The 21,421-nt window shown below is 69.9% G+C and overlaps 1 protein-coding gene across 1 annotated transcript; it reads left to right on the forward strand.

Annotated features, from left to right (window-relative positions):
* Positions 1 to 394: 394 nt before the first annotated feature.
* LOC118157682 (activated CDC42 kinase 1-like) lies at positions 395 to 17,877 on the forward strand. Its single transcript, XM_035312109.1, is given in 22 exon segments — positions 395 to 1,228; positions 1,363 to 1,643; positions 5,984 to 6,161; positions 6,310 to 6,380; positions 7,664 to 7,701; positions 7,703 to 7,762; positions 7,764 to 7,878; positions 8,028 to 8,180; positions 8,404 to 8,681; positions 8,804 to 8,930; positions 9,031 to 9,177; positions 9,389 to 9,483; positions 12,201 to 12,395; positions 13,919 to 14,010; positions 14,581 to 14,625; positions 15,369 to 15,676; positions 15,678 to 15,836; positions 15,838 to 16,181; positions 16,183 to 16,723; positions 17,135 to 17,230; positions 17,323 to 17,450; positions 17,560 to 17,877. Coding segments are annotated over 22 exon segments (3,564 nt in total). The 5' UTR covers positions 395 to 1,122; the 3' UTR covers positions 17,567 to 17,877.
* Positions 17,878 to 21,421: the final 3,544 nt, after the last annotated feature.

Raw genomic sequence — 21,421 nt, forward strand, 5'->3', positions numbered from 1 at the left:
CCGGGGCCGGAGGGCCGGTGGCATACATAGCACGTGCGTCAGTCACCGGCCCGCGGCGTGCCAGCGCGGTGACGCCGGCGGGCCGCGCGCGGGGGCGGCTGGCTGCTCCCACGCCCCGCGCCCGCGGGCTCGGCTCGGCGGCTGAGCTCACCTCTGTGGTATGGCAGGAGGAGCCGCCGAGAGCCTGCCCGGGGCGCAGCCCACCCACCCCTACGGCCCCCCGGGGTCGGTGCCCCCCCCCGGGATGTGGGGTGTGATGGGAGCCGGGTTGGTGTGGGGGGACTGGGTGGGGTGGTGTCACCTGGTGTCACCCCCAAATCAGGCAGCGGTTTGGATGCATGGTGGGGGGAAGGGGAGAATAATGGGGTGGCTGTGGGGGGAGATGGGGGTACACAGGAGTGTTTCTGGGGGATGGCATGGGGCATCGTGCCCTGCGGTGTTGGCACCAGGAGTGTTTTGGTCCCCAGGGGCTGTGTGATGCCTCTGAGCACAGACAGGTGCGGGGGGGGCTGCAGGGCCCCCACCCTCTGCCTCCTCCCATGCTCACAGCTCTGCTCGGGGGGGGTCAGCCCCCATCCAGCCAGGCGGTGTCAGGGCACGGGGGCGGCTCCGATGGGACGCCGACAGGTCCCCATCCCGCTTCCTCATCCAGCGGGTGGCTTCCCACCCCCTGGAACCACATCTGATGCTGGAGGGCTGCAGGCAGACGCATCATCCAGGACACCCCCAGCACCATGATAAGGGTGGCGAGAGCGTTGATCTCAGGATAAATCCTCCCGGCACATCCCCCCCAGCCCCAGGACCCCATCGCACCGGGGCCCGGCCGTGCTCCCTGCCCTGCTGAGCTTGCGCCCGCGCAGCCCCGCTGCCGGCTCGCTGCGGAGCAGCCATCTTCCCCGAGCATCCCTTCCCCCTCCGCCGGCGCGGGGGTGCCCGCAGCGGGAGGGATGCTGAGGATGCTGCGCTCCCCCCGTCCCCTCGCCCCCCGTGGGCGCCCCGCAGGGGGGCACGCTGCCCCCGTCCCCACCCCGCTTGCCGCAGAGCCGCAGCCGCTGGGCGCTGCTCCCCGCTGCTCCCCTCCGCTGGGCTGGGGGGAGAAGGGGGCCGCCAGCGCGGGCGGCGATGCCACCACCACCGATGCCACCTCCTCCCCGCTCGGGAGCCGGGGGGGGACAGCGGGCACGCAGGCAGCGGAGCCGGGAGGAAGGCGGCGATGCCAGGGCTCGGGGTGAGGACGGGTGCCCAGGGGGCTGCCCTTTTCTGTTTGTTTTTTCCTCCTCCCCTCCGCATCCATTCCCCCCCGCCACCCTCCCTCCATCACCGCGGTCACCTTCACCCTCTCGCTGTTTTCCGGAACTGCAGCAACTTTCTGCCATGTGATCCCACGCCCGGCTCCAGCCCTCGCCGCCCCCAGGCAGGCGCGGGCGTCTCCGCAGAGCCCCCCGCTCGCCGCCGCGGCCCCAGCCATGGGCGAGAGATGCGACTACCAGCGCCTGAGCAGCGCCGAGGAGGAGGAGGAGATGCCCGGCCCCCTGCCCCACAGCCTCTCGGACAGCACCGGGCTGCGAGCCCCGCGGCCGGGCGGTGGGCACCACGGGCGGCCCCCCCAGCAGGACGTCACCCTGGGCATGCCATGCCGGCGGGTCAGTGCGGGGGGAAGCGTGGGGATCCGGTGGCACGTGTGTCCCCGAGAGGTGCAGGGTCCTGCTGTGCTTTGGGGTGGGGTGGGGGCTCGTAGCGACGCTCCCCTGCATGGCATCTCTGTGTCGGGGCCCTGCGGCGTCCGGCCGTGGGGGTGGCATGGGGACAGCACCCGCCCCGCATGGCTGCGCCCCTGTCCTGAGCCATGAGCAGGGCTGGCTGCTCCCGCCTGCTGGGGAAACTGAGGCATGGGGGCAGGAATGTCGTTGCTGGGGGGAAAAGGGAGGCAGAGCTGGGGTGGGGACCCAGGTGTCCCCGCAGTGGCACATATTGTCCCCTCCCGATGCAGCTCGGAGTATGGCAGGAGCTTGGCTCAGATGGTGCTGGCACAGGTCTGGGGACGGAGGGGCTGCCGCAGGGCGGGCACGGTGCCCGGCATGGGCGGCCGGTGGCCAGGCTGGTGGCTGTCCACGCTGGCAGGGACCCGTGTCCCCCGCCCTGGGTGACACTGGGCAAACTGGGAGTCTCCCCTTCGCCCTCATGAAGGGGGCTGGCAGGTGCCTTGGTGCCTCTCAGCTGCCGTGCCTCAGTTTCCCCAAATGAGAGCGAGGGGTGCATGGATGCTGGGGAGGGGTCCAGCGTGGGGACAGGATCTGCGCACGCCGGGCACCTCCTGCTCAGGGGAGGTGGAAAAGGGGGGGTTGCACGTATGGATGATGCGTGCAGGGGGGCGTGGGTGGTATGGGCATAGCTGGGGGGGCATAAAGCTGCGTGTAACCGGTCTGTGCTGGGGGTGTCGACGGAGATGTCGGGGTGCCGTCACGGGCAGCGCCGAGCATGGGAGACAGCCGGGGTGCGTTTGCACCCCCGCGCGCCGCCTCGGGAGGGCGTGCACGGTGTGCGCGATGCGCCGATGGCTGCGTGGCTGGCGGGGTGAGCCGGGTGCCAGCGGGCAGACGTGACGTGTGTGCCACGGGTGGGTGCCCCTGGGCGCACGGTGCCCGGGCACGATGGATGTGTGTGCACGGGGAGCAGGGTGCGGGCGGTGCTGGGCGCAGGGGGAGCACCGGGGGCTTTGCCGCGGGGCTCGGGGTGTTTGCGCACGTGCGCCCGGGCACAGCGGGGAGCTGCGGGGAGGGTGGTGGTGGTGATGGAAGGGGGGGGGACGCGCGGAGGTGATGTGTTTGGGCGCCGTCAGCACGCGCGCCGGGGGGGCGGCGGTGGTGCGGTTGCGGTCGTGCACGTGTCGGGGTGTGTGCGTGGTGCGTGTGGTTGCAGGAGCGCGCGTGTGTGGTCCTGGGGCGCACGTGAGAGTCGGCACCGCCTGCGCATCAGTGTGTGTGCACGTAGGGTGCATCCCCCGAGCTGCAGGTTGGGCTGGGGGGGGGGGGGGGTCCCGTTTTCCCTGGCTGCACTGTGCTACCCGGCCCCGTGCGCCCTGCGCCGTGGCTCTGTGCAGTATCCTGGGTTTTGGGGGGCTGTTGTCTGCGTCCCACAGCCTTTGGGGACAGTGACCCCAAACCCCGCTGGGGTGCTGGCACAGGGATCACCGTCACACTCCGTTCACTGGTCTCAGAGATAAGGTTGCAGCGCTACCCCTGCATGTGTGGGCCCAATGCCGGGAGGGAGACTGAGGCACAGAGCCTCCCCAGCTCAGCTGGAGCCCCTCGCTGTGCAGGATCAGGCCCTGCCTGCTGCACTGCGCTGACCTGGGCAGCCTTCTTGGGGTTTGGGGGTGCCGGAGGCAGTGCGGATGCTGCCCCCGGCTGCTGGGAGCCTTGCACCAGCGTGGGGCAGTGAATCCCCCGCGTCCCCGGTGTCCCCCGGGCCGGGGAGCCGGCGCGTGGCAGAGCTTGGTGCCGAGGGCACCGTGCCCGGCTGTGCCCACTCAATGGGGCTGTTGTGCCGGGTGCCACAGCGGATGCCCTTCCAGCACAGTGAGGGTTCCCCGCCTGCCCCGTCCCCTTCCTGAGCACCTCGGCACAGTCAGGGCTGCAGCAGGGGTCCGGCACTGGAGATTTTGGGGAGGCACAGTGGGAGGGCGCCCCGGGTCTTTCCTCTCTCACGCCGTGGCTGCCGGCACCGCCAGCTGTTCTCCCCGGGGAGCTCGCCGGCGGACAACGCGCCCGTGTTCGGGTGCCAGCCCTTGGCCCCGGCCCCAGCGGGGATGGGAGCCAGCCCCGGGACACCGGTGGCCGTGGAGGGGCCTGTGCCCACCTCCCCCAGCACCCTGCAGGGGCTGGCACCCGGGCAGGCAGGCGCAGGCCTGCGGGGCCGGCAGCACGCCCGCCGTCCCTTTGGGCCCACGGGGGCGACGGCAGCAGCGGCACGGTGCCCATCACCCTGGCGTCGTGCCTGCCGCCTCCTTTTGGGAGCGCGGGGCCGGATGTCTCCCCTCCCTCCTCGCTTCCTCAGGGGGGAAACTGAGGCCCGGGAACGTTTCCCAAGGCCAGAGCGAGGTTTCCATGGCAATGGGAGCCGGGGGTCCGGTCTCCCAGGCGGTGCAGCTGCCGGAGCGCCCGCTGAACAAGAGAGAAAGCAGCACATTGATCGGAGCCCGGCCCCCTGGGCTCGCGGCCCAACGCCGGGCCAACGCGCAGCTAAAATAAACCCTCCTGGGACACGGGCTGCGCGGGCAGCCGGGCCGGGACGGCGGTCGATGCCCGGCTGCTGGCCGAGGGGGGAGCACCACAGAAAGCCAGGAGCGAGCCCACGGCCGCTGCTCGGAAAACGCCAACGCCACCGCTCCGGTCCGGCCCCGGCCCGATTGCGTTCGGGAAGGGGAGGGCAGCACGGCTGGGAAGGAGAGGCTGGAGAGCACGAAGGAAGGAGGAGGAGGAGGAGGAGAGGGACAGCCCCACGTCCTGCAGCCAGCCCCGGCGCTGCGGGGATGTGCTGAGCCCCCTGCCCGCCCCGGGGATTTGTGGGGTGGCCGTGCCCGGGTAGCGGAGAGCGGCGCGGGGTCCAGCAGGACGCCGTCACCCACCAGGCTGTAACCACCATGACTCCTCCACGGCTCTCCCGGCTCCGCTGAGCGCTCAGCGCCCCGGTGACACCGTCACCAGGCAGGGGACGTGCCCCCGGAGGAGCAGCGGAGGCGTGCGGGCGGCCGCAGTGCCCCGGGCGAGGCTGGCTCCAGGGACGAGGCTGCCTGCCCGGTGGCCGGCCAAACAGGATGCGACGCTTCGAGACGCTGCGCCGTTCCTTCCCGTTCCTCGTCCGCTTCCGCGTCTACCGAGTAAGTGGCCGTCACCCCGCCGGTGCCCATGGGCAGGGGACCAAGTGGCCCCGTCCGTGCTGGGAGCCGCCGGGCTCCTTGTGCCGCGGGTGCCCCCGCGTGCCCCGTGCCCGGCCGCCTGCCGCGCCCGCCGTATTTTTAGCCCCGTGCCGAGGATTGGGATCACGGTGACGCGGACCCGAGAGCGAGGGGAGGGGGGCGAAGGGGCTGGGGGGGGACACGTCTTCTCCCGGGGGAAAGGAGGGGATGGAGGGGGCTGCTCCGTGGTGGGGCCAGGCTGGGGGCTTTCCCACGTCCCCTCCGGCTCTCGGGGGCGGGGGGCAGAGCTGGGTCCCTTCCCGGCACGGCTGCAATCTCGGGCAGGGGCGCGATGCGGCGAGGGGTGCGTTTTGGGGGGGGATGCAGAGATCCCTGCTGGGAGCTGGCCCCGTGCCTCGCACAGCTGCAGGGGACGATGCTGGCAGCACCGGGACGCTGCTTGGACCCCGTCCTTGTCCCCCACACCCTCATGGCTCTGTGTCCCCATCTGTCCCTTCCCTGAGGCTGCCGGCACGGGGCCACCACCCCGTGGCAGAGCCACAGGTCTGTGCCCCTGTCCCAGCCCTGTTGGGTGTGCAGAGAACCGAGGGAACACTGAGGCAGTGCTGAGGGGTCTGTCCCTGCTGGGGACAGCTGTCACCTCTGCTGTCAGCCACTCCAGCTGGGCACAGGGAGCCTGGCAGGCAGTGTGTGGGGTGCCCCGTGTGCACGTGTGGTGCCAGGGCGCGGGACGTCCCTTACGAGGTGCTGGGTTGTGAAGTTTCCCTTGCACGGGGCTGGAATCAGGGACATCCATGCCATGCCTCGGGTTCTGACCCTTCTCCATGCCTGGCTTCAGCGGGGCTGTGGCACGATGGGGCAGAGATGGGGTCCCTGCCCTTCCCTGGGGGTCCTGCTCTATAGGAGACATGTCCCTCACATCCCCTGTCCCTGCTGGCACAGGGACCAGCCCCAGCTCTCAGCCCCTTTGGGCCGCAGGTGCCTGGCTGGCGGGACAGGGACGGGCCTTGGGGGACAGAGGGGATCAAGGCAGGGTCCCCGCTAACCAGGCGCGGTGTCCGGCAGAAGCTGAGCTGTAGCATGCAGTCGGAGGAGGGCACGGACTGGCTGCTGGAGCTGCTCACCGAGCTGCAGCTGCAGCAGTACTTCCTGCGCATCCGGGACGAGCTCAACGTCACCCGCCTCTCCCACTTCGAGTACGTCAAAAATGAGGATCTGGAGAAGATCGGCATGGGGCGCCCCGGTGCGTACGTCCCCCTGCCCCAAGATCCCCCCGTTTGGCTGCGCCCCGTTTTTGGGGGAGCCCAGGGGGACGTGTGGTCCCAAGGGATGGAGAGGGGATTTTCTGGGGACGGGACCCTCGTGTCGGTGACAGTCCCCGTGTCCTGCAGGCCAGCGGCGGCTGTGGGAGGCGGTGAAGCGGAGGAAAGCCATGTGCAAGAGGAAATCCTGGATGAGCAAGGTACGGCCGGGAGAGGGGCAGGGAGGGTGTGACGGGGAAACTGAGGCACGCCAGAGGAATGGTGCTGCCTCGGCCCCGTGCAAGGAGCTGGTTTCTGTGTGCCCCTCTGCCACCTCCTTCCCCCTCGCTGCCCGTCTCTCCTGGTGCTGCAGGGCGATGGGGCCAGCCCTGTGCTCCCGGTGCTGGCAGGGATTGGGGCACAAGCCCCCGCTGTGGCGTCACCCTGCCCGGCCCCGCACGGGTTGCTTCACAGCTAGGGACAGCGGTCGGGAAATTCATTCCCCTCGCGTGATTTGCCTCTTTTTTTCCAGGAAACTCATTCAGAGCTAATTAGTAGCAGAGCCTCAGCCGCCTCCGTGGGCAGCATCCCCGCTCTGTGTCCCCCCTGCCTGCCCCAGTGCCCCGCAGCACCGAGGCAGGGGACCCCGGGATGCGCCCGGGTGCCCCTTGTGCCCCCGGGGTGCTGCACCCCTGGGCACCCCCCAGCCCCAAAGCGCCCGTGTGCTTGCCGGCTGGGCGCTGGGTCGTGGCCTCTCCCTTTCGTGACTCATCTGGGCCGAGCCGGGGCCGGGATGGGCTTTTAATAGAAGGCGACTCAGCCTCGTGCCGGGCCGAGAAATACCACCTCCCACCCCGGCCACATGCCTGCCCCGGCCCCCGCGCAGGTGCCAGCATCCCCCAGCTGTGAGCCGGGGCTGGGACGGACCCCATCCATCCCTTCCCGGTGCTTGGGCCCGGTGGGGACGAGAGACATGCGGAGCCCATCCCCAAGGAGAGCCCATCCCTGTCCCCTCCGGGCCGGTGACCGGCGCAGGGCGGGTGTCAGGGCCCGGCAGCCGGGGTGGCGGTGGCGGCAGCAGCGCGTGTTGCAAGGCCCACGTCGCTGTGGGGATGTGTCACCGCGCTGGAGGTTTCTCTTGGCCTGCTGCCCGGGCACATCGTGCGGCCGAGGAGTGCCCGGGGACCTTCTGGGCTCCTGGGGGGGTGGCCTGTTCCCTCCCTCCATCCCGAATCGTGGCTCGGCAGGCAGGCAGCCGGAGGAGTGGAGCCTGCTGCTGTGGGGTCATCATTAGGTTCCAGAGCGTACGTGCTGCGTGCAGGCCATTTATTGGCACCGCTCCCAAACACCGAGCGGTGGATGGGGGTGGCCTGGTTGGGTGAGCACCGATATCACCATTATGGGAAGGGGAAACCGAGGCAAGCCGTGCCCACCGGCAGGCAGGAAGGTTTGGGGTCCCCGTGTGCCTCCGCGCCCCCATCCCACACCCCTCTGCGCCCCACAGGTGTTCAGCGGCAAGCGCCCCGAGTCGGAGCTGCCCCCCCCAGCCCCAGAGCACCTTCCGCAAGCCGCCCACGCCGCCCCCCCCCGGACACCGGGGGCCAGCACTCGCTGACCTGCCTGATCCGGGAGCGGGACCTGTCGCTCTTCGAGAAGCTGGGCGATGGCTCCTTCGGCGTCGTGCGCCGCGGCGAGTGGTGCACGCCCGCCGGCAAGACGGTGAGGGGCCGCGCGCCCGCGCCGCTGCTGCTCGTGGTGTGGGGGAGGAGGGTCTGGGCACGGGGAGCCCCCCCCCCCCCCCCGGGAAGGTGTCGTGCCCGGTCCCGTGGCTGTATTTGGTTTATTTCATTTTTGTTATTTGGCTGTAGCTCAACGTGGCCGTGAAGTGCCTCAAGACGGACGTGCTGAGCCAGCCGGAGGTGCTGGACGACTTCATCCGCGAGGTGAACGCCATGCACTCCCTGGACCACAAGAACCTCATCCGCCTCTACGGCGTGGTGCTCTCCCACCCCATGAAGATGGTGAGTGCGGGGGGGGCAGCGGGACTGACCCCATCCCATGGCTGCTGCCACCGCCGAGCCCCACGAGGCAGCGATCCCATCCTACAGGGCACCGTGAGCTCTAAGTGGTGCCCCAAGTCCTCCACCAGCATCCCCGGGACTGGGGACGTAACGGGGCTGGAAAGCACCCCCAGATAACGTGTCCTTGGCCTGACCACCCCCCTGTCCCCTCCCCGCGGCCCAGGTGACAGAGCTGGCCCCGCTGGGCTCCCTGCTGGACCGTCTGCGGAAGAACCAGGGCCACTTCCTCATCTCCACGCTGTGCCAGTACGCCATCCAGGTGGCCAAGGGCATGGCCTACCTGGAGTCCAAGCGCTTCATCCACCGCGACCTGGCCGCCCGCAACATCCTGCTGGCCTCCAACGAGCAGGTCAAGATCGGGGACTTCGGGCTCATGCGGGCCCTGCCCAAAAACGACGACCACTACGTGATGCAGGAGCACCGCAAGGTGCCCTTCGCCTGGTGAGCCCGGGGAGCCGAGGGCAGCCCCCCAGGGTGCTGACACCCAAGGAAGGGGAGCTGGGGGCTCTGCCCAACCCCTCCCGATGCTCCCGTCCCTCCTGATGCTGGTGTCCTTCACTCAGGTGTGCTCCCGAGAGCCTCAAGACGCGCACCTTCTCCCACGCCAGCGACACCTGGATGTTCGGGGTGACGCTCTGGGAGATGTTCACCTACGGGCAGGAGCCCTGGATCGGCCTCAACGGCAGCCAGGTGGGTGTGCGTGGTGCCCGTGGGACCGGCACCCTCACCCGCAGCACCCCCAGGCCCAGCGGGGACCCAGCACCCCGTAACGGCGCTGCCTGCCCCGCAGATCCTGCACAAGATCGACAAGGAGGGCGAGCGGCTGCCGCGGCCCGAGGACTGTCCCCAGGACGTCTACAACGTCATGCTGCAGTGCTGGGCGCACAAACCCGAGGACCGGCCGACCTTCGTGGCCCTGCGGGACTTCCTGATGGAGGTAGGCGGGCCAGAGGGAGGGAAGGAAGGTGGGTTTGGGGTCCTTGGTGCCTTCCCATCAGCTGTGCTGGAGCACAGGCAGAGTTAAGGGTACCCGAGCGGGTGGCTCGGTCCTGTGCCCGTTGCCAAGGCTTCCTGACCCCAAAGCAGGGGACATGGGGGTGCTGCGTCCCCGTGTCCCCATGTGCTCACCTCGTCCCCGTCCCCCCCAGGCCCAGCCCACCGACATGAGGGCCCTGCAGGACTTCGAGGAGCCCGACAAGCTGCACATCCAGATGAACGATATCATCACCGTCATCGAGGGCAGGTATTGCACGGCGGGGGGGGGCGCGTGCCAGCCTGCATGGGGATGGGGGACCCCAAGAATCGGGGTAGGGACGGGGTGGGGATGGGGGGGGCTCTGCTCCCCCTCCGGCACGCCTGGCTGCAGACCCCACAGACGGGCAGCGCCCTTGATGGGGACATCCCAGCTGGGGACACGGGGCCACCGCCGTGCTCGCGGGCAGCGTGGCTCTTCCCCGTGCCGCCCGGGCTCCCCGTGCCGCCCGTCCCCGCTGACTCACCCCACTGCACTTGTTGCTTTGCCCCGGCCTTGCCCCGGGTAAACGCCTGCCAGGCGGCCGCACGCAGCGGGGCCGCTCCCTGCTGATAGTGGCGGGGACGTGCCACCGTCACCGCAGGGGCACCGGGCGCTCCGTGCCGCCGTGGCGTGGCCTCTGCCTGCACCGCGGGCTTGGCTTACCGGCTCCTCCGTCCCTGCTGGGTGCCCTTGTTCCCCTCAAACCGGGGGTCCCAGGACCCCGTGCTTCGTTCTGGGGGGGATTTTTTGTCCCCAGGTGCCCATCCTAGGAGTGGTGTCACCCTGAGGGTTCCTGCCCCGCTCCAGCCCTATTGTGCTGCTCGGGGACAGCAAGGGGACACCCCTAAAAGTGTCCCTTCGTGGTGGCACGCAGTGCTCCAGCACCCCAGGTGGCCCCGTGGCAGGGGGGAGGCGAGGAGAAAGGAGCTGCTTTCCCTCTCCCCCCTCCCCCGGGGCCAGATCCCTGCCTTTCGTCACGGCCCGGAGGTGAATCAGGCCGGATTTGTGTGTCTGGAGGGACCAGCTTTCTCCCCGGGCTGCCGATGACTCTTGCCCAGGGTCTGGCGGCGGTGGTTTAATTGCAGGGAGGGGAGGGGAGGGGAAGGGAAACGGCGTCGGCGGAGCGAAGGAGGGAGGGAAGGAGCGGCGGAGGGCGGCGCGGCCGTGCCAGAGCGCGCACATCGTCCCCGGTGCATCACGGGCGGGCTGGGGGCCCCGCCGCCACCGCCGCTCGCCCCGGCTGCGCTCGCCCCAGGTGAACCGCTCGGGTTGGGACGCGGCGGGGAGGGACGCTGGCGGGGTGCCCTGGCCCTGCTGGTGGTGCCGGGAGCACGGGCTGTGGGTGCCGGAGGAGCTGGGCTGCAGCCTCTCCTGCCTCAGTTTCCCCAGGCGGGCACGGTTTGGGGGTGCGGGAAGGGGTAATGGGGCCCGCAGCGGGTGCCGGTGCTCCGGTGTGCCCCAACAGGCAGGAGCACCGAGCCCTCGCCCCGTGCCTCAGTTTCCCCAGGGGTGTTGGGGAAGGCGGGCGGGGGGCTCCTGGGGGGTCGCATCCGGCCCCGGGGAGGCCGCCCGGGGCGCCGTAAACACCCCCCACCCCTTTTTCAAGCCCCTGCGTGTCGTTTGAACGAGCGCCGGGCGTGCGTACGTGTGTGTGGGCAGGGGAAGGGGCCCCCGGCTCCGTGCACACGGCAGCGGGACCTACCTGAGAGCCCCGCGGGCCCAGCCGGCCGCGGGGTGGGGAACGAGGGGGGACGGCTTTTGGGGCGGGGGACGGAGACGTTTTGTGCCGGGGGTCCGAGCAGCGGGGCTGGGGGAGCACAGAGGGGACCAGCTTGGCCTCAGCATCCCTCCGGGGTGCTGCTGAGAGCGGGGGAGACCTCCCAGGGTGGGGGGCCCGGCCCCCGGCCCCTCTCCGCCGCCATCCCTGGCACGCTGCGGGCGAGGGAGGGTGCCCGGTGCTGGCCGGGCTCGGGCTCGGCCTCGCCGAGGGGTCCCGGCGCTGAGTAATGCAGCTGGCTGGCGGCGAGCGGGGAAGGTAAACAGGAAAAGGGCTGAGCTAGTGGCCGCGGGTGACTCACAGGTGACTCCAGGAAACCGCGGGGCCCGTGCCAGCCTCGCCGAGCTGGCACCGCAGGCGGCAGTGCCACCCTCCGCACGGCCTCGCGGGCAGCAGGCAGCCCCCCCTCGATGTCCCCCGGCATGGGGCAGGGGGGACGTGGTGGGTGCGGGTTGGGGAGAGGTTGGGGGTGCCGCTCGGGGTGCCCTCCTGGGGTGCCCTAGCTGTTCTTGTCCCCTGCCGAGGCAGGGCTCTGCCACTGCCCTGTCCCACCCCTGGCGGTGGCCGTGTCCCCCCAGGCTGCTTCTGCCCTGGGGTGGCCCCAGGGGGTTTCACGGCTCAGGTCCCCCTGCCCTTGCCAGCCTGCTTGCAGGAGGGTCACCCCACGCAGGGCTCCAGCATAACACAGAAAGGAAGCAAGGGAGACCCCACAGCCCTGCGTCCCTCAGCGTGGTCCCCTCAGTTCCCCCCCACGGGGACTGGGGATGTTTGGGCTTGGACAGCAGCACCGGTCCCGTTGCTTGTGCTGCCCCCGGTGGCGTGGGACACGGGTGTCACCCCACGGCTCCTGCGTGTCCTGCGCCACCCAGGGCTCAGAAGGGGCACGTCCTTTGGGGAGCTCCGTTCCTCATCCCCCACATCCCCGGCGGGTCGGATCCTGACCCCTTCCCAGGGTGCGGGGTGGGGGGCAGAGCACGCCCTGGGTGCGGGGTTAGGATCCCGGGCACCCTCCCCGTCTGTGCCACCGCCTGCCTGCGTGACCCGGGGTGAGTCACTTTGCCTCCTCCCGTGTCACCGGGGCAGGGCGCGTGCCCCGCTCCCACCGCCACCCCGGGGGTCTCGCCGTCCTCCCAGGCCGTCCGTAACGAAGGTCCTTTTTGTTCCTTAGGGCCGAGAATTACTGGTGGCGGGGTCAGAATAAGCGGACCCTAAAAGTGGGCCAGTTCCCCCGAAACACGGTGACCTCGGTGGCGGGGCTGTCGGCCCACGACATCAGCCAGCCGCTTAAAAACAGCTTCATCCACACAGGCCATGGAGACACCAACCCGCAGCAGTGCTGGGGGTTTCCCGATAAAATTGATGAGTAAGAAACTTTCTGTCTTCTCTGCGCCCCCCTGCCTCCCCCCCCCTGCCTTCACGGGAGCCAGCCACAGCTTGGCTTTCCTCCCTTTAAACAAAAACAACTCCTCTTCCTCCCTGGTGTGCTGGGGCTGGTGGCTCTGGGCAGGGTCCCCGCAGCTTGACTAACTCCCTCGCCTCTTCTCGCTAACGGGGTCGGGCGCTGCATGGGGGGGAGCTCGGGGGGGGTCGTGGTGGAGCTGTGCTGGTGGGGCTGCTTGTGATGCAGCGTGGGGCCAGGCTGGGCACGGAGCCTCTTGTCCCAGCCCCGTGGCCCCTCGGCGCTTCGCAGCACCCCTGCTGCCCGGGGACAGAGGAAATGTCCCCCCAGAGGTGGCTGCCAACGTTTTTGGGGTGTCCTGGGGCATCGTGTGCTTGGAGGGGAGCTGGTGTGAGCGTGCAGCCCGGCCGCATGCTTCTAACAGTGTGTGTCCTCTTAAAAAGCAAAATACTAAAAAAAAAGGGGCCGGGCATCATGCAGCGTGTCCTGGCAGGAGCCGGGCACCGAGACCCCGCACCCCGGGGTGCCGCAGCACCCAGGAAGCTGTGGGCAGGGTGCGCTGGCTCGCTGTGGGGTCACGGTGGCTCTCCGCCAGCATTGGGGCTGGGGGGGCCGTGGGAGGGCTGTTTGGGGGGGGCAGGGTACGATTTCCAAGCCTGGAAAGCTCCCTCTGGGCCGAGCCAGCTCCCGCGCCCGTCTCGCCACTTCCCATGGGACGGCGATCCCCGTGGCCGTTTGGCACCCCGAGCCGATACGGCCCCGCTGGTACTCTTGATCCCATTCTGCCCCCGTCCCTGCGGGGCCGTGTCCCGGCGGCCCCCCGGAGCGTTTCGGCGCTGCGCGTGCGCCGACGCGCCTCGTGCCCCGGCAGGCCTCCCCGCGCCCCGCTGCGTGGGCACGCGCCCTGGGTACGTGCCGTCCGGGCCGCGGAGAACGCACCGAGCCCGGCACACGCCCAGGCCTTGGGGCTCCGCCGGCTCCCTGCCTCACCACGCCTGGCTTGCGACGGCTCGCCCGGGCCTCCCGCCGCGCTGCTCCCGCCGTGCCCTGGGCTGGGCGCGCGCGGCACCCGCCAGCACCCCGCTGCGGCACCGCGGCTCTCCGGGCCTCGTGTGCGTGGCACGTCGTGCACGGATGGGTGCTGGAGCTGGGGAGGGGATGGGTGGCACCGGGACAGCACCTGGGGGCTGTGCCCTGGAGGTAAAAGCCTCTCGGGGTGCATCCCAGTAGTCACGGGGATGGCGCTCGCAGCGGGATGTGGGTCTCCCTGCGGGGCACGGTGCTTGGTGGAGGGGCTGTGGGGTCTTCCCCGTGTCCCCATCCCATAGCAAGGGGCAGGTTTTCCTCCTCTCGCCCCCCAGCAGCCCCCCACCGTAGGCGGGGGTGTGCCGAGCGTGCGCCCGAGCACGTGCTGCAAGCGTGGGGAGCGCGGGGGCCCTGCACGGCGCCCCGCTGAGCCCCCGCGGCGCTCTTCTCTCTCCCCGCAGGCTGTACCTGGGAAATCCCATGGACCCTCCTGACATTTTAGGTGTGGACCTGACTGCTGCCAGACCCACCCAGCTTCCAGGAAGGGCTAAAAGTAAGCAGCCTTCCCCCTGCACCCCTTGCCTCCAGCCCCTCGGCTGCTCAAAGTCCCTTCTCTCCGTGCCGGGAGCTGTGCCCTTTCACCTGGGTGACGGGCAGGATCTGTCCCTCCGTCTGTCCCCTCCGCTCTGTCTCTCTGCTGCCACTTGCTTGCTGCAGCCCCGGGTGGCAGGGAGCTGGGCTGACGGCGCGTGCCAGCGGTGTGGGCGGCTCTGCCCAGCCCCGCCAGGCTGGACTCTGCCCCGCTGGCCTTCGGCCGGGCCCCTCGTCCCCTCCCGGGGCAGGGCTCCCCGTTGCGGGGGAGATCAGCTCAGCGCAGTCGGAGCCACGACGTCCCCCGGACGGGGAGGGAGGTCAGACACAGCGCGAGTGCCACCAACCCCCTAAATCTGCGATCTGGGGGGAGCTGGGGGGGGCACCCACAGGCATCTGCTCCCGGCCAGCAGCGGCTGGAGCGAGACACGAAGCATGCACCGCGCCCCCGCTAACAACCGCCCCGGCTGCCGCTTGCTCCCCGCGCTCCCCCTGCGCCTCCCCTGCTCTCGGGCTCTCTCTTCTCCTGCAGGGCAGCCGCCTCCGCGCCCGCCTCAGCCTTCAATCCTGCTTACGAGTAAGTCGGGCTGTTCTGGGAGCCGCCAGCCCTGCTCGTGCCCCCCTCTCTTCTCTCTTAGCTCCTTTCTTCCAAGGTACTCGGGGCGTGCTGTGTGCTTCTCGCCCGGGGCAGCCCCCTGCCCTCGCCGGCACGCACGGGCACCGCCGGGCACCCGCGGGTGACGGCGTGGCTCTGCTCCCCGCGGAGGAACGCGTCCCCAGCCCTCCAAACCCAGGGCAGGCGTCCCCGGGGAGATGGTGCCGCCCGTGCTGCCTGCCCCTGGGCGTCTCCAGGCTTGTCCCCCTCCTCGCACGTCTTCCCTGGAGGGACCGGCGGGGACTAACCGCTCCGAGGGGCCACCCGCCACCGGTACTGACCCGGGTGCCGCTGGACCGGGCATGGCTGCAGCGTGGCATGCGCTGGGGTGGCCGTGGAGTGAGGGGGAGACAGGGCAGGGTCCCAGGGGGTGGGGAAGGGCAGGGGCACCTCGGGTGCACCCCCTGTTCCCCCCGGATCCTGCCCCAGGAAGGCGAGCATCGCTCTGGCCAAGGTGGGAGCGGGGTGAGGGGGTGGCCGACGCCGCCATGCCGTGGGTCTGGGGGAGCTTTCTGTATGCTGGGGTCTCGCCGTGGCTTTGGGAAGGAGGGCAGTTGGGATCCAGAGTCATTCCCAAGGAGGGTTGTCCCCACCTGGGGGCAGGAGTTGGGGACGTTGGTGGGTGACACGATGGGACCCTCACCGCCTTCTCCGTTACATCCTAGAGCCCTCCTACGACCCGGTCAGCGAGGAGGACGAGGGCCTGTCGTCTGGCTTCCGAAAACTCTGCCTGAAGAAGCCGGGCCCGGGGAAGGGTCTGCGGCTGGCCAAGCCCTCTGCCCGCGTGCCGGGCACCAAGGTGGGCGAGCGGCAGCCCGGCCGGCCACCCAACGAGGGACCGGCGAGCGGCGAGGTGACCCTCATCGACTTCGGGGAGGAGGTGCCCCCCGCCAGCCCCTCGCCCGTGGGGGAGCTGACGGCCCCCTCCCTCGCCAAGCTGGCCATGGAGGCCTTCTCGCTGCTGGACAAGACCCCCCCCGCAGAGCCCCACGCGAGCCCTGCCCCGACCCCTCCACCCCACGCCGGTGGTGGACTGGGACGCACGGCCCTTGCCCCCGCCGCCCGCCTACGACGACGTGGCGCAGGACGAGGACGACTTCGAGGTGTGCTCCATCAACAGCCCCCCCCGGGCGGAGGGGCAGCCGAGCCGGGCTGCCCAGGGCACGCGAGCGGGGCGAGACCAACTACGGCTTCGTGGACGAGGGCGAGCGGGCGGCGGGGCTGGAGGACAACCTCTTCCTGCCCCCCAAGGAGGCCAAGCAGCCCAGCCTGACGCAGACCACCGAGATCTTCGAGGAGCTGCAGCAGGAGTGCATGAAGAGGTTCAACGTGCCCCGGGGGCCGGCCGCCTGCCCGGCAGATGACAAACCCCAAATCCCACCCCGCGTCCCCATCCCGCCCCGGCCCCTGCGCCGCAACGAGCCCGGGCGCTGGTCGGGGGAGCTGTCCCCAGCCTCGGGGGGCGAGGAGGACCGTCCGCCCCAGATCCCCCCCCCGGGACCCGCTGTCGCAGCCCACCTCGCGGACCCCCAGCCCCATGGCCCTGCAGGTGGGCTCCCCCCAGCAGCGCGGCGCCCTCTGCTCCTGCCTCTCCACCTCGCCGGGGAAACCCATGCCCACCACGCAGAGCTTCGCCCTCGACCCCAAATACGCCACCCCCAAGGTGATCCAGGCGCAGGGCAAGGACTGCTCCAAGGGGCCCTGCATCCTGCCCATCGTGAAGGACGGGCAGAAGGTCAGCAGCACCCACTACTACCTGCTGCCCGAGCGCCCTGCCTACCTGGACAAGTACGAGAAGTTTTTCAAGGAGGCCAAAAGCCCCGAGGAGGCGCCGGCGTCCCGCGTGGTCACCACGGCCACCGTCCGGCCCATGGTGCAGCAGCAGCCGGACTACAAGGCCAACTTCTCCTCCAACAACAGCAACCTCGGGCCCAAGTGCCTGGTGAAAGCCTCCTGCAGCCTCCAGAAGATTGTCTATGATGGGCCGGATGGCTACCGCCCCTCCGAGAAGATCCGGCTGGTAAGCGGCTTCCCCCGGGGACGCGGTGGCCTTTGGCCAGGTGGCCGTGGGCTTGCTGTGTCACTTGGGCAACAGCCATCCCTACCCCGTGTTCAGTCCCCAAGTGGGTGGCTGCGAGGGGTCCCCAGACGTGCAAAAAGCAGCTCCAAAATGGGGATGGGAGACCCTTTTAACCCAAATAACCCTGCCCACGACTTGGCCCCATGGAGGGGGAGGAAGGTGGCCGTCCCTGCTGGGCACAGGGAGGTGGCCGGGGATCTGCACCCCAGCGCAGGAGGCAGAAATCCCACCTTGACTCCCCGGTGCTGGTGCCCAGCCGGGGGCAGAGTCATGGGAGGGGGCATCCCCGCTGTCCCCCTGGCCCCCCTGCCCGGGGACTGGTGGCAGGCGGTGACCGTCAGCCTCCCCCAGGTGCAGGACATGGTGCACGGCGTCACCACGGAGGAGTGCCAGGCGGCCCTGCAGAACCACGGCTGGAACGTCCAACGGGCCATCCAGTACCTGAAGGTACGGCACGCCGCGGCGCCCACGCCAGCTCCCGCGGGGGTGGGAGCGCCCCTGCCACCCCCTCCCCGTCCTCGCGCCCTGTCCCCTTGCAGGTGGAGCAGCTCTTCTGCCTGGGGCTGAAGTCCCGCGTGGAGTGCCACCGGGTGCTGGAGATGTTCGACTGGAACCTGGCGCAGGCCAGCTCCCACCTCCTCGACCCCTGCGGCTCCTCCCGGCAGAAGTAAGTTAATTTGGGGGTGGTTTGGGGGGGCTCTCCCGCGCCACGCTGCCCTCGGGCTTCCAGCCGTGCCCCCCCCCCCCCCTCCTGATCTCACGTCCTCCCCTCGCAGGCGGTGACAGCGGGGACCAGGCGAGCTGCGTTGGATCCGGAGCAGGCGCCCGGCCGCGGGGCCGCCGCGCAGTGCCCACCCCGATCCGCACCACCCGCTGCTGGACTCTGCACTGAGCCCCACCTGGGGGACGGGGGCACCCCAGAAAAGGGTCTGGGAAGACCCCAGCCCCTGTGCCAGGCTGCCTGCGCCCTGGCTTGAGAGATGAGCTCCGTCCCCTGGCCTGTTGTTGAATTGTTTTTTGTAAAGAGAAATGTAATTTTAATATATATATTATATATATATTATATATATATATAAAATATTCTATGGAGAGGAGGAGGGTGCCTGTGCCCGTCTCCTGGCTTCCTCCCTGCCAGCGCACGGGGTCCGGGGTGTCCCTGAGCCCCCCGCAGAGGGACACCGCGCGTTCCCAGGAGGGATGCAGCCGTGCTCCCGTGGCACCCCCCGAGGGGGGACCCCCACGGCACGACCCCGGCTCCCCCCCTTTCCCCTCCCCGCGGCTCCAGCCGCCCCCGCGCCCCGCGGCAGATGTGCCGGGAGCCTGCTCGTGACTCATGCCCGGGCAGGGAGCGGCGAGCCCTGCGTCGCCCCCACCCACACGAGGGGCGTTGTGCAACCGGGTGGCACCGCCGAGCCGCAGCCAGGTGCCGGGGACGTGGGTGGGGGGCTGGCACCCCGCAAGCCGGGTGCCGGTGTTAATCCACCCCCAGCATGTGTCGGACCCCCCCCTCTAGCTGGGCTCCCCCAGGTGCCACCTCGCACCAAGGGGGGACCTTGGTGGCCAAGCCCTCCGGGTGCTGGAGCACCTGAATGTGTGTGTGGGGGGGGGGGGGGGGTGGACGTGGTGGTCCCTGGGGTGTCCTCTGCTCTGTGTGCATGCGGAGGTGGTGGAGAAGTCCCCCCGAGTCACCCCATTCTGGCCACGGGTCCCTGGCAGCCGCTGCTCCCCAGGGACGGGCAGGTTTGGGGGCGGTGCTGCTGGGGGGACACCTGCGGATAGGCAGCTGGGGCTCTCCCGTGCCTCAGTTTCCCCAGCCAGAGCTGTCACGACATGTCATCGACACGGGGGGGGTGTCGTTGAAGGGGGGGGGGCGCACCGCTTAACTGATCTGTTCCCCCCCCCCCCCCCACCCCCCCTTAAAAATCCCGGAGCTGGAACAGGCCCTGCGAAGAAGCAAACATTTCTGTACCCTAACGACTCCTGCCAGGTCCGGGGGGCCGTTGCACGCCGGGGTGAGTCTCGCCGTCCTTCCCCTGGTGTAAGGTGACCTGCGAGCCAGGGGACGGCCCAGCCCGTGTTAGAACAACCCCCCCCGGCACGGATCTGCGTGGGTGTTTGCAGTGGGATGCACTCCGATGGGCAGATAACCCCCTGCACGCAAGGACTCCGTTAAGGTCATCGGCCCTTAACGCGACACCCCGCGCCTCCGGGGGCAAAGTTGGGGTGCCCCATGCGCTGCCCCCATCCCCAGGGAGCCCCCTACCAGCCGGGGTCCCCTTGGGGCGGGTGGGCTTGTGCAGCATCCAGGGCTGGATTTGTTTTTGGGGGGCTGCACGAGCAGGGATCGCCCCCGAGCAGCAAAGCATCAGTGCGCTGGGGTAGGGCACGGCCGTGGGTGTCGGGCAGGGGTGGGATGAGCACCGCCGGGTCTCTGCGTGGCCTGGGGGGGCGATGCCGTGCCCCCGGGGTGGGGAAGGGTTAAGCAGCGCCGGACCCCGAGGCGGTGGGAGCTGCTCCCTTCCTTGTTCCTCCTTGGCTGCGAGCCCACGGGTGCCAGGGGTTATCGGCTGCCCGGCCGAGCGTGGCCAGGACGTGGCAGCAAACGGGGAGGGGTGGGTGCCGGGCTGGGGGGAGCACCCCCTCCCAGCAGTGCTGGGGACCCCAGCCCCTCTCATCATCCCGTGTCCTTTTACAGCCCAGCGGGTAGCCCCCAGTGGTCACTGACCCTACAGATGCCCCCAACCTTGGGGTGTCAACCATGGGGACGCCCTAGGTAAGATCCCAAAGCCTCCCCATGGCTAAAGCAAGGACCAGGGGTGTCCCCCAGCACCAGCACGTCTCCAGGGCTGGGGCACGGCCACCCCCTAGGAGTGGGGAGCTGTCGGTGCCCCGGGGCAGGGCACGTGGCTCAGTGGCAGCAGGAGGAGGGCTGGCACGGGGCAGTGCTTGCCGGCGGGGCCGCCCCGCTGCATCACTCCCCTCGGACACCGGGAGCCACGGGAGGTGCCAGCGACGCCGGGAGCCTGCCACTGCCACACCATGGGGTGCTGGTGGCCGCTCTGGAGCTGGGGGCTCTGGGTCCTGCTGGGTAAGTGCCGGGGTGGCCGATCCCATCTGGGTTAGGGGTGACGGGCTGTGACCGTGCCGGCCGCTCTGTGTGTCCACAACGGGGGCGCGGGACAGGCTCTGGGGTCAGGTCGCTGGAGCCATGGACGGTGGCACCCAGCAGTCCCAAACCTGACCCCGGTTCCCCGGTGTGCAGTGCTGGTGCTCACGCTCCATCAGCTCGTGGATCAGACGGGGGATTTGTGTAAGGGGAAGGCACGAGCACCGCGTGTCCGCCTCGCTCTTGGTCTTAGTCCTTCTGCGGTGCCGGGGCTGCTCTTGGTGGCACAGGGACACCTTCTTGCAGCAGTGGGGCACGGTGGGGAGGAGGGATGGCAACCACGGTGCAGCAAAGGGCTGGCCTGCCCGTGCTGCCCTCGCTCACCTGCAAACCCTGCCAGGGGCTGCAGGAGCAGAGCCGGGCAGCACCTCCCACGCGGCTGATAGCGCCGAGCTGCCTCCGGACGTGTCACCCACCGTGGCCAGGCTGGGCGTGTGCCAGGTGTCCCCCAGCAGCGCAGCCAGCCCTCCGGAGCAGCCCTCTGTCCCCGGGGACAGTTCAGGTAACGCCACTCGGAGCAGGTCCCCGCCTGCCAGGGAGCTCGTCCCGGCCCTGCCGAGCGCGACGCGCACACCGCCGGGCGCAGGTAGGAGCGCCTTGTCCCTCCTCGCAGGTGACATGGTGGCAGCAGTACGGGTCCCCACGAGCCCCAGCAAGGAGCAGGAGGAGTCCCCCAGCACAGCAGCTCTCCCTGGGGGGTTGTCAGCACGGGATATTCCCCAGGCAGGGGCTGAGTTTTCCTCCCCAAACCCTGGTGGCCATCCACCCAGTGTTCCTCCAGGTCCTGCCACCCCTCAGCTTCTGTCCCCAGTGCCAGCAGGGCACACGGTGGCTCTCACCGGTGCTGGGCCAGCCACAGCCGCGTTGTCCCCAGCTCCGCCTGTCCCCACCGAGAAGGGGACGGGCAAAGCAGTGCCATCAGGCAGCAGCTCTGCTCCCGAGCAGGCTCTGGCGGTGTCCGGGGGCCTGGAGAACATCGCTGGAGAGCCAATACCAGGAACAGCCGTCCCTGTAGAGCAAGGGACCGTGCCCAAAGCACTTAGAGGTGGTGCCAGCACGCTGACAGGTCACGTCCCAGCACCAGGCGGAGGTTTGTCCCCACCAGTGCCACTTGTCCTTGCTGCTCAACCGGTGCTGGGGACAAAAGCATCTTCCTCAGCCCCGAGCAAAGTGACCGATGTCGGTGAGTTGGCGCAGCCCTACAGCGCTGTCACTGCAGAGGGGTCACTGGGGACAGCGAGGAGCACCGTGCCATCTGGTGCTGAACACAGCGCGGGGACATCACCCCCCAGCATCAGCGAGAGCCCCACTGAGCCGCACGCAACCACTGCGCTCCCGTCCCAAAAGGCCACGCCAGAGCTGGGCACGGCCACCTCTCCTCCTGCCACAGCAGCCAGCGTCTCGCCGGCCTCCCCTGGGGACACGAGCCACACCGTGGAGCCACCAGCAGCCTTGGGTGGTCGTGTCACAGA

This window comes from Oxyura jamaicensis (genome assembly GCF_011077185.1).
Source record: "Oxyura jamaicensis isolate SHBP4307 breed ruddy duck chromosome 9 unlocalized genomic scaffold, BPBGC_Ojam_1.0 oxy9_random_OJ106483, whole genome shotgun sequence".
Taxonomy (NCBI): domain Eukaryota; kingdom Metazoa; phylum Chordata; class Aves; order Anseriformes; family Anatidae; genus Oxyura; species Oxyura jamaicensis.